This window comes from Alosa pseudoharengus, unplaced genomic scaffold (assembly GCF_046254945.1).
Source record: "Alosa pseudoharengus isolate Yale_2024_CS ecotype anadromous, Long Island Sound unplaced genomic scaffold, YU_APseudo_1.1 YU_APseudo_1.1_scf_24, whole genome shotgun sequence".
NCBI lineage: Eukaryota > Metazoa > Chordata > Actinopteri > Clupeiformes > Clupeidae > Alosa > Alosa pseudoharengus.
This window is the reverse complement of record NW_027468689.1, coordinates 13,712,726-13,725,344: the sequence shown is the minus strand read 5'-3', so window position 1 is coordinate 13,725,344 and position 12,619 is coordinate 13,712,726. Positions and strand designations below refer to the sequence as shown.

The 12,619-nt window shown below is 46.2% G+C and overlaps 1 protein-coding gene across 1 annotated transcript in view; it reads right to left on the bottom strand.

Annotated features, from left to right (window-relative positions):
• The window catches only part of grip1 (glutamate receptor interacting protein 1), a 120,187-nt gene that overhangs the window by 2,160 nt on the left and 105,408 nt on the right, over positions 1-12,619 (bottom strand). The window contains 4 exon segments of the mRNA XM_076302621.1: positions 79-225; positions 1,857-2,090; positions 5,365-5,476; positions 9,799-10,012. Coding sequence (XP_076158736.1) covers positions 79-225; positions 1,857-2,090; positions 5,365-5,476; positions 9,799-10,012 — 707 coding nt within the window.

The window sequence follows — 12,619 nt, the reverse complement described above, 5'->3', positions numbered from 1 at the left end:
ATGGGAGAAGTGTGTATTGTGGTGAGTGTGTGTGTTGGTGAAGGTTTGTGAGGACTGGGAGTGTTGTGAGGACCTTACCTGCAGCAGCCTGTCGAAAGGCTTCAGTCCCCCGAGCTCAGCTGGGCCTCCAGGGCGAATGTTGTTGACGTAGACTCCCTTTTCAAGGAGGCCATCGGACACACTGAACCCAAAGTCCTCCAGGTCTGACTCCTTAAACAGGCTCACCTGGGGGCAGGTGTATGGGTCAGCACGGTTATGATATAAAAAAACAGATGCTTTAGTTCAGTGGTCACCAACCTTTTTGAGCCCAATATCCCTGACCTCGCCCTGAACAAAGGCAAGATCTACCATGATGCGTCAAAAGAGAATCAGAGCTAAAATACTTCCAATTTAAGGCCTTTTATTTAGGCAAATGTATCAGGTCAAAACTATCACATCCTCCACCCCCTTATACAGGCATCAATGAGATAACAACACTTAACATAGTCTTTACTTACATGATTTTGATTTTTTAATTGGAGTAAGTATGTTTGTGACAGCACGTCATGATAAATTTGATCATGTTTGATCGCTGTTTTGGTATGACGCATCTTTCACGTAATGAATGCGCACTCTAGAAAGTGAAAGTAACCTGCCTAGGCCTACAATTCGCTCTGTGTGTAGCTGTCTGTGCACGTCCATTACATTCTTCAAATGGAGAACAAATTCCTGACAGTTCCTGATCGCTAAACTTTCGTTTTCTTTTTCTGTCAGTTAGCAGTTGATGTAGAAGCAGCATAATTTGACTTCAGCGGTGACATGTCCTGTTGCGAGAGAGAGAGAGAGAGAGAGCGCGCACCTACAAAGTGGTGCTGTGCGCGTATGTGTCTCTGCATGGGGTTACGTTCGGTTCAAGTCAGAAGTTGGTCCGTCCGGTCCCACATTCACGCTGCTCCATTATTAGATTAACGTAAAATATGTGCAGGAATTTCTCACATTATGATGGCTAGAGTTCGGGTCTTGAATAAATCATGCGCTATACACGCAATCCCGTGCTGAAATGTAGGCCCTAAAACGCTGGCGAACATGTGGAAATTTGGTGACTGTTTTTATTTTTCCTGTTATTCTCGGGATCTACTGAGCAAGTCCGAAAGATCTACAGGTCGATCGCGATCAACGGGTTGGCGACCACTGCTCTAGTTGTTTGTTTAGAAAACTGAATAGGGTTGCTTATTTCCCTACTCTTAGCTAGTGGCTGTCAAAATTAACAACGTTCAGCAAACAGTTATTGTGTGCACATCCCACCTTCTGGCAGGTGTAGGACGAAAGAAAACGTACTCAACGTACTTGAAAAAATAAAATGTCCGCAACACTGCTTTTGACTCCCATATATTTAATGCACAACAGGCAACGTGAAGCCTGAAGAAGACCCAGCAGGGTCGAAACGTTGCCTGTTGTGCATTAAATATATGGGAGTCAAAAGCAGTGTTGCGGACATTATATTTTTTCAATTGTCAAAATTAACAATCAATATCAGCTATTGATTTTCATATCAACATATTTTATTCAAGGACAATTAACTAGAATAAAAAAAACAATTAGTATGTCAATGCTATCAGTTAGTGTTGCTGTTCCAAAAATAATCAGCCATTGCACCAGATCTCCCTAGTATCAGCTAATCCCCTTCATCATCATTCCCCAATGCCATCCCTGGTTGCCCTCCATAGGACACATGGGCTTCAATATGCTTTGATGGAAACATGTGTACGCTACAGCAGAGATGGTTGATGTTGGCTACACTAAACATTTTTAATAAAAGCATATGCTAAATAAATAAATGAATGAATAAACGAATGAATGTGAGAATATGTTGTCACCTTGTGCAGCTCTACTGGTGTAGGGGACAGGATGTCCTTGATCTCCTGCTTCATCTTCCTCATGTTGTAGGCCTTTCGGCCGCTGTCACTGGGCAGTGTGTTACTGCGGTTGGCCTGTGAGTACTGTTGCCGGTTGGAGCCGCGCTCCTGGAAGCTGGCCTGCCGCCCCAGGTGGCTGCGAGTCGGTGCCGGGTCGTGGTTCAGGCTCAGGCTGCTGCCTGACATGATGGTGGCCTGCAGGGGGCGCAAGGGAGAGCAGAACAGGGCAGACAAGGGTCAGCTACGAGCTGGGGGCAGACACCAAGCAGGGGCTTTCACACAGGGTCACTAGTTCAGGTTTAGAGAGTAAAAGCCCATCTAGAGAAACATATATTTTAGGCACCATATCTTACTGTAAGTAATACTTAATACAGTATTTTGATGGATTATGTGTATAGATTACGTGGATACTGTGTGTATTTTGTATATCAACACATTGGGCTCTACTTTGTGTGACATGCAAGGCGACATGCAAAGTGGCAATAATGTCCTGCAGGAACTAATGCTAATTGAATTACTGGGCATAAACATCTGGCTAATTTAATGGGCACGCGACGCCATGCTACACACAAGCACTGGTGGGTCAGCGCACAGACGTGGAGGTTCTGAATTACATGAATTCCTTTAAAATCACACCATTTCCATGAAACTTCTAAAAGTCATAGATGACAATCTCATTTGAAGTCAACCTCCTTGTTCCCCTAGATGTTAAAAATCACTACCAAGTACTCAAGCAATTTCTGCTTCATTGTGCTCTGCGACATGTCAAGTCAGAAATGAGCAAATTCTCCTGGCCTGGCCGCCTGTTCTCAGAGTGTGCTTTTAGCAACACGGTAGCTTTACGTAGTGCACATTGCAGATTCAAATTGGTGCTCACTATTTTCTAAATATGAAATAAAATATTTAACAAATATTGCTGGGGTGCTGGCTTGTAGACTATGCTAATTTGCACATGTTCAGCTGTACTGTGATTAACAGGGTCACATATTTAATTTTTGAGTCCAAGTCCTCTGGAGGATTTTGTGTTACCCATCTGTGTTTGTGTATTAGCTCGACTGCTGAAGCAGGCGGTAGAAGTAATGGGTGAAATCGACTGCCTCGGTGCACTGGTGAGGCAGAAACACGGGCTGGGCCGTTAGCATCTGGGCCTGAATGGGGGCACCTGTGGACCAAGGCCACATCCAAACCCAACCAAAACAACCTGATGTAGTAAATGGTCTAGAGGTTATAAAACCTCTTTAATTGAAGGACAAATTTTTCTTTTGTCTACTTACCATGTACACACACTCTCGTATTTGCACACAAGTAATATATTGTTTTGCTAGTGCAAGAGCTATACAGTGACAGTAAGACACAAGCCACAATGGTTATATATTTTATGATTTGTTGGGCTTGAAGAGCTACCAAGCATGTCATTTGGAATGACATTAAGAATATCCTTCATTACTGTAGACATGCAACCCACATGAGAAACAGATTCCTCTTCCAAGTGCAGGATCTATCAGAGACGCAGCCCAATGCAAAATGCCAGCGCATGAGAATGCACAGCCCTGACACTGGCGCGGGGGTGGGACATGCATGGGCAAACACACCGCGTCAGTCAACGACACACATGATGCCCTTCAGAAGTGGGGCCATGTGTTACCATGGCAATGGTCCTTCTGATTTGCCCGTTGCAGTGTGGGTCAAGCGCTCGGGTGCTAGGAGACATCATGAATAGCCGAGCAGCAGCAAGGATACGGACAGGTGTGGAAGATTTTGTCTTTCGAGCGCAGGAGAAAAAAAATCTTCGGTTGCCGCGGTGGACGAACCAATTCCCCAACCACTCAGTGTTTGACAACAACATTCTGGGTCATATGCCATTCTCCAGTGACACAGCAACCTTTTTCCCATCATGCCTTGCCTGAAGCCCCTCTCCCGATACCCCATCCCTAACCCCATTCCAGCTCAGCCCATGCCTACTGGCCCATTGCCATTCCTCTCTTCTCTGATTGGACAGTCCTGGTTGTCCCTCCGACAGTGCGATATGGAGATTGGAGGAAAATGACACAAGGAGAGACGAGATGACTGAAGCAAAACACACAAGAGACGAAATGACTGAGGCCTTCATTTCCAAAACGGTGATGTAGCACGCAAGGAGTTTCATAGGCAGTCAAATCAGCAAATGCATTTTCACACTCTTTCTCAAACACACACCCACGTCCATGCATTTTCATGTGAGAGAAACCATGTGCTCTCCAGTCAATGTGGTGACTGGCAGTCAGTTTCCATGACCTTGTTATTGTTTTTTGTTTTTTTTGGGGCCCACCCAATGTACCTTACTAACAAAAGGCAACCAAGATCCAAAGGGCATATTCACTTTAGCAAACTCACAAATTCAAATTCATTACTGTTGGTGGGATAATAGACACCAAAAACCACAGGGAGACTATCACTTTGAACTCTCACTGTGTAGTTTTGGGCACAGCCCTCCACAGTGCAAATGGAATCAGTGTGTCTACAATGAGCTGCGTGCTTCTTCAAAGCTAAGCTAAGCTAAGCTAAGTGTTGTGGCAATTGAGGAGAGGGGAGCCTGATGTTAGTGAAGGTTAGTCTGAATGCACCCCCTCTAATCCGTAACTCCAACCTCTCACCCACCCCTGAACCCCCTCTCTGAATGAGACAGACACTAGCATTAAGGAGAGGCCCCCGGCCGAGAGAGAGAGAGAGTGCAGCACCGCAAGCAGGAGATCAAAGGACAAAATAAAGGAGAACAGGTACCAAGAGGGCCAAGTTTCTCTTATTCAGAAGCCTGTCTGGCTTGTCCTAGAAAGAGAAGGAGTGATTACAGGAAAGAAAAAACAAAACAAACAAACAAATAAACCAACGGAAAGGGAAAACAGGATGTGATGTCATGCAACTAGGGAGGAGCACACAACAGAAATTGAGGGAGAGAGGGGATTTGGAATCATGGGTATTAGACTGGCATTATGGGTATTAGAGTGGCATTATGGGTATTAGGGTAGGTTTAGAGGTCTGAAGGGGTTTAGAGGCTGCGGGTTGGGCAGCAGGGTTAATCTGATGGCAAGAGAATATTATGGAAGGAGATGTGTAGTACACTTCCCATCCTATGGTATCAGGTGATGGGGGAGAGTTTGGAGGGTGTAAGAATATAAAGAGTGTAAATGTATATATATATATATATAAATATAAAGAATATGCTACATACTTTAAATATATATACTAAAAGAGTATAACGAATATGCTGCATACTTTAAATGTATATACTATAAAGAGTATAAAGAGTCTAAGGTATGCTTCTAAGATGTGGGTTATAGGCACCACACTTATGTAGTAAATGATGACTAGGACAGGAGTTGTGTTTGTGTGTGTGTGTGTGTGTGTGTGTGTGTGTGTGTGTGTGTGTGTGTGTGTGTGTGTGTGTGTGTGTGTGTGTGTGTGTGTGTGTGTGTGTGCGCGCGCGCGTTACCTCTAGCTCGCGCAGGATGCCAGATTGGCCGCAAGTCTCTAGGTCCTCCAGTGCCTGTGACCAGAAGTTCTCCTCCTGGTCCGGTTCTGTGCCATCATGACCCACTGTGAACCTGGAGGGGGCGACAGAGAGGCAAGTCACCACACTGATCCCACTGCTGCTCCAGACAGCCAATCAGCAGGGAGGCACCACGGTGATGAGTGCGAGGGGACTGCGTGAAGTGGGGGGGTCTGGGCGAGAGGTGGTGGGGGAGGTAGGGGCGTTGGGCCGATTATGGGTAGGACGAGCAGGCGTGTGGTGCAGAACATGTAAGGTATCCAAAACACACACACACACACACACACACACACACACACACACACACACACACACACACACACACAAACACACAAACACACACACGATCACACACACACACACACACCCCAAGGTGGAAATAAGGGGTGGGGTGAGGGCACACACTGAAATGGGCACGCCATGCTGGGCAGTGGGGTCCAGTTGTGCTTAGTGGTAGTGGTGGCAGCAGTGGTGCTGGTGGTGGTGTGGGGAGGGGGTGGTTCTGGGGGATCGGAGAGCTCTCCCCCCACTCTCCACACACACACGCCTACACACACACTCACACACACACACACTCACACACACACGCTTTGGGCAGGCCGAGGCTCACCTGCTGTCAGAGATTAGGCCGGTGGGGAGAGTTGAGCCTCTGCAGATGCCAACAAGGAGGAACAATGTTAACACTGACCCTCAAACACAGACAAACACACACACACACACACACACACGTACCTATGCATTACACACACACACTGATGCTCACTGATACACCCACACCCGTATCTACAAACCACAAACACACATACACATTCACTGACACACACAGACATTACTGTACATACCTACAGATGCATACTTACAGTACAAACACACACACACCCATGCAAATGCCGTTGCCCTTGGTCACACAAAACAAGAGCTGTACCCACAAAACACACACACACACACAGTATACATACATACACAAACATGCATGCACACACAGACACTCTAACCCTAACCCTTCTGGAGCGATATGTCTCCATGCTGAAGCATCCCCAGTGCAATTTGGGATATCAATCCTGACAAGGCTGGCAAACCGACTAGCTTGGACAGCATTAGAACATCATCGATGTGACTGTCTTTTAGTTATATCACACCTGTGTGTGTGTTAACAAGTTAGAACTAAGTGTTAGAGCAGGAGACATGTATAACCTGATCCTCTCTGCTGTTTAATCGGGTCTGGTTCCATTTGTAGTGAGAGACATTATCATAACAGCTCTTGGCTTTGGGGTTCAGATGAAAGGCTCTTCTGAGGCTGCTAGAGGAGTCTCACTGAGTCACGCTAGGTTATCCCAACAGACCACCCCAAGTCATCTCTCTCTATCTCTCCTACACACATATTGCCATGGTGATAGTCCCATTTCAGGTGGATATGTGTGTCAGGGCATCCGCATCGCCACGGCGCCAATTCACATGGGCATGGCACAAGGGCTACCACATCACCACAGAGGCAATCATGTGTTCTGCGCGTGTGTTCTGTTTCAGTGGAGTGAGTTAGGGGCAAGTCCACCATGCTTGGGTTTCCACATCACCACGGAGACAATACTGTTCTGCTCGTGTGTTCTGTTTCAGTGGAGTAAGTTAGGGGCAAGTCCACCATGCTTGGGTTTCGCTGGGCCTCATCTGTGGCTAAGCTCCACTGATAGACCATGCTGCCAACAAACACAACCAGGTCATGCATTCTAATCCTAGGGAGAGAAATTGTACACCTGTATTGTATGTTGCTTTGGATAAACCTATCTGCCAAATGAGTAGAAAGGGAAGGTAAATGAGCACCCAGGGTGATTCGTCCTCTCTGTGCGTGGGAAAAGGCTGTCTGTAAGCGTCCTCTCTGTGCGTGGGAAAAGGCTGTCTGTAAGCGTCCTCTCTGTGCCTGGGAAAAGGCTGTCTGTAAGCGTCCTCTCTGTGCCTGGGAACAGGCTGTCTGTAATCGTCCTCTCTGTGCCTGGGAAAAGGCGGTCTGTAATCGTCCTCTCTGTGCCTGGGAACAGGCTGTCTGTAAGCAGTGCTAGTGTATCGCTCCTGTTCTGACGCCATCAATTTGTAATGGGGTTGCGTGTCAAGCAGGCAGTCTTTGTCAGCGCCTAGTGTTGGCTAAGTGGCAGATAAATGTGTCTGTCATAGCAGCCATTTGCTTTAATTATTCACAGTGCTGTGATTGCGCCATCCGCCTTTCAATAGTAAACAATAATTTGTCATGGCGCTGACTTTAGATGTACTGTATGTGTGTGTGTGGAGACAGGGGTGGGTGGGTGTGTGTTTGTGTGTGAGTGTGTATTTGTGTGTGTGAGTGTGTATTTGTGTGTGTGAGTTTGTGTACTGTTTACACATGATCAAACATTTTCTAAATACAGTGTAGTACCATGCCAGATGGCTTAATGATTGTAAGAGTGCTCTGGAGTGAGTGAATGTGGCTTTTTGTGGCTCTATAGTCTGTCTTATTCAGCCTGTCTATCTGGTTTAGTGGTCTCAAGAAAATGTATTTTATACATTTACTGTATTTGACAACAAGACTGACTCTTTGAGGTGAGAATGAGGGTCAGGTCTGATCGTGTGCTTAAGTCAGATATGGAGTGCAACACAGACGCCCAGCACCAGAATTCGGTCTGGAGTTTGACTGTGTAATTGAGTTCAAGGTGTGTTTGGTGTGTGCGCCCATTGATGGCATGCCACTAATTGCAGTAGGCTTCAGCGATGGTGGTTCTCTGTTTCAGCCAGTCAGATGCACACTTGAAGCAAAGTGAGTCATTGAGGGGGACAAAGACCCACTGATGAGATGAGGGAGATCAGGGCTGCATCCCAATGAGGAGTCTCACCGCTGACACCTGAGGTGCGTTTGAATGATTTGAACAGTGCCGAGCATTCGCAGCAAATGTTCTCTTTGAACTGTTACATTTGAGCGACTTCGCCTAAAATTCCATTAATCCAGCATCCCTGTAAGTTCACAGAGAACAATCTCCTCAGCCAGTTTGCGAGTGTTCGCAAACATCTATGGCAAACTCAAGACTGTTAACAAATGTCACGCTATACGTTCTATTTGGTTCCCAATCTACTTCCTCTGCATTAAGATAACATATGGAATGTTAAAACGGAAGCCTTGTGGGGCCAACTATTATGCTGATAATGGAACTCTCTTGAAAGGGTCTATACAGTACATTTGTGAGCAGAAGAGTCAAGTTTATGCTGATTTCCACCTCAAATCATAACAAAGGCTCCAGGCTTATTTCTTACCAGTAACACTACCAAGCAACATACCACAGACTTGGAAGCGGGCATTTGTGGACTGAACGTCTCGTGTTCCAGAATGGAATAAGTTGGTGTGTAAGGAAACAAAAGGAAAAACGGAAGGAACCAAAACATCTTCCCACTGGCCTTATGGGAACAGGGTCCCCCAGCCACCCAGGTGTTACCACTACACTGATTGGGTTATTGTATTGGTGGAATGGTGTGTTATTGGGTGCAGTGTTGACTAGGTTGGCGTGTTGTTGGGTGCAGTGTTGACTAGGTTGGTGTGTTGTTGGGTGCAGTGTTGACTAGGTTGGTGTGTTGTTGGGTGCAATGTTGACTAGGGTGGTGTGTTGTTGGGTACAGTGTTGACTAGGTTGGTGTGTTATTAGGTACACTGTTGATTGACTAGGTTGGTGTGTTGTTGGGTACAGTGTTGACTAGGTTGGTGTGTTATTGGGTACAGTGTTGATTGACTAGGTTGGTGTGTTGTTGGGTTAAGTTTTGACTAGGTTGGTGTGTTGTTGGATTATTGTATTGAGTGGAATGGTGTGTTGTTGGGTGCAGTGTTGACTAGGTTGGTGTGTTGTTGGATACAGTGTTGACTAGGTTGGCGTGTTGTTGGGTACAGTGTTGACTAGGTTGGTGTGTTGTTGGGTTATTGTATTGAGTGGAATGGTGTGTTGTTGGGTGCAGTGTTGACTAGGTTGGTGTGTTGTTGGGTGCAGTGTTGACTAGGTTGGTGTGTTGTTGGGTGCAGTGTTGACTAGGTTGGCGTGTTGTTGGGTGCAGTGTTGACTAGGTTGGCGTGTTGTTGGGTACAGTGTTGATTGACTAGGGTGGTGTGTTGTTGGGTGCAGTGTTGACTAGGTTGGTGTGTTGAGGAGGTGCAGTGTTGACTAGGTTGGTGTGTTGTTGGGTGCAGTGTTGACTAGGTTGGCGTGTTGTTGGGTGCAGTGTTGACTAGGGTGGTGTGTTGAGGAGGTGTTGACTAGGTTGGTGTGTTGAGGAGGTGTTGACTAGGTTGGTGTGTCGAGGAGGTGCAATGTTGACTAGGTTGGTGTGTCGAGGAGGTGTGCTTGTGGGTTGTGCAGGTCCTCGCTCTCTTACCCGCTGGTGAGGGGTCTCTCCCACTCGTCATCACTGAGGCCCAGGTCCTGCAGGATGTTGTTGGTGCGGGCCCGGTTGGTGCTGACACCCCCTCCACCTCCAACTCCAGCGCCTCCACTGCCGTTGCCCGGGGACAAGCTGCCGCGGCTGGGCTTGGCGTTCCTCCACTCGTGGCTGTGAAAGCTGTAGCTGGACACCTGGAAACCTGTAGGAGCTGTTACACACACACACACACACACACAAACGCACACACACACACACACAGGCAACATGTCAGGAACAGGGAGTGACAATTGCATGGCTCAGTGTTGATTGGCTGCACTAGAGCATGTCTCAGTTGGATCCACTTTGCTGATTTCACATTTCGAGAGCAAGGACTGAAGTCGTACTGGAGCATACACAGAATCAGACAGCACGAGGGCCGCGAGGGGTAACTCGCTGAACTTGACAAAGATTGTGTTGGATTTGAATTGCCATAGAGCACCTTGTGAAGGATTCACCAAGTGACTCAAAGGCACACTGATGCTACTTCTTATTTTTGCTTCATCATCTCGCTCATATATTCAAACTGATGTTTGATCGGCACAGCCATTTCAAAAACAGAAAAAGCAAAAATATGTGTGAGCGAGCACACACACACACACACACAGAGAACATGTATGTTCTCCATCTTTTCCTCACTCTTTCCTATTTGGTGATGCACAGTGTGCAGCAGGTAGCCCAGGTGTCAGATGGTGTCAGACATGGTGTAATACATTCATCTGTCCTCTCTTCATCTGTCCTCTATTCTAAGCATGCAGACCAGACCAGACCAGACCAGATGGCAAATAGTGGACCACTGCTCTGCATCTGTCCCCAAAGACCCTTCTTTCTCTCTATCTCTTATTCATCCTGTCTTTCTTACTCTATCTCCACATGCACACACACAGACACACACACACATACTCACACACATACTTAATGCATACTCATCCATAATTTAGCTATAAAATGGGGAGAGTTTTCTAGTACTGCTGCTGTTGCCTGTGTAAACATCTATGATTCATGTGTCGTGTGTAAGTGTGTGAGTGGTTATAGTGGCAGACACACTCCTTGTTAATTGCCTAACATAACACAGTTCCTCAGGAGGTCTGCTGGTTCTCTCACTAGGGGAGGACGGGGGGAGTGAAGAAGAAGGGAGGGATGGAGGGAGAGATGGAGGGAGGGATGGATAGAGGGGTAGTAAGGGAGGGATGGAGGGAGGGATGGAGGAAGGGGTAGTGAGGGGAAACAAGGGAGAGAAGAGATAGAGAGGGTGACAAAGGAGGAGGTGGAGGAAGGAAGAGATGGAACAGTGATGAAGGAGAACACAGGGAGAACACAACATCACACACACACACACACACACAAAGAATAGAAGGAGGCCAGGGAGACAGGGGGTGGCCTTGTGTCAGAAAGACAAGCTGAAATGGATCTCCCCTGTAAGTGAGCATTGATTGGAAATGGCAGATAGTGCTTAGGAGGGAGGCACACACACACACACACATACACACACACACGGATACAGTCTCTCTGTTCCTCTCTTTCTCTCTCTCTCTCAGACACAACTAATAACAAGCTCCCTTTACAAAAGTGTATTATGTCCAACACCTATGTTTCCTACAGATTCCTATGTGGTTCAGGCATATTCAATGGTTAGAATAGTGAGTAATAATAATAATAATAATAATAACAATAATAATAATAATAATAATAATAAATAACTGGTTCCTCGTATCATTTAGGCCTCTTGACACTGTCTAGCAGAATTTCATGGTGCATCACCATGACTTCCCGTCTCAGTTTATTTGACAATTCACAGTCTTTGTGTCAGTGCTGAGAAGAAAAAGACAAAAAGAAAACCTGCCAACAAGTTATTAGTCTCATTATTAGTCTGTTTGGTCTGCTTGTATACCTTGTGCAGATGTGTGTGTGTGTGTGTGTGTGTAATTAGATTTTTAATGACTCGACTGAACACCCTGACCTCCAAAGAGAAGTAATTATGGCCAGACCTCTTCATTAACAGAACACATGAATTTTGCATAACAAAACATATAGTACAGACAGACACACACACACACACACACACACACACACAGCCACAGCCACACAGACACTTCCTTTATACACACACAGACCAAAGTGATTCAATTTGACCAGGAGGCTTTTGTATGCACGGCTTTGTGTGTGTGTGTGCGCGTGTGTGTATCTGTCTGTGTGTGTATGTGTGCCTGTGTATACAGTTAATTGTGATTCAAAAACACTATCTGGCAGAATCCTTTGGAACAGTAATGCTCTTCTCCAAGCACGTTAGGAAATCATTTTCCACTTAGCAGAGTAAAAGCCTCTCTCTCTTCCAACATCCCCCCTTCCTTCTCTCTCTCCCTCCCCTCCTCTCTGTCCCTCTTTCTCTCGTTCTCCAGGAATGGATAGCAGTGTTATTGTGTGGTTTTTGACTGAATAATTATGTCTATACATCAATTTAGCACGGCAGTAGGGAGAGGTCGTTGGCTGGTGTGTGTGTGTGTGTGTGTGTGTGTGTGTGTGTCGTCTGCGTTCCTCTGCCCACGTTTCCACTAAATCACATGAGGTGAAGATCTGCAAAATTAGAAAATGAGACGCTACACCCACTCTCTCCCTCTCTCTCTACTTTTCATTATTTTCATTTTTATCTTATTCTCTCCATCTTGCACCTCTCTCATTTGTTAATATATTCTTCTCCTCATCCCCTTCTCTTTTTTCATCTCCCCATCTCTCTCTCTTGCTCTTACACACACACACACACACACACACACACACACAC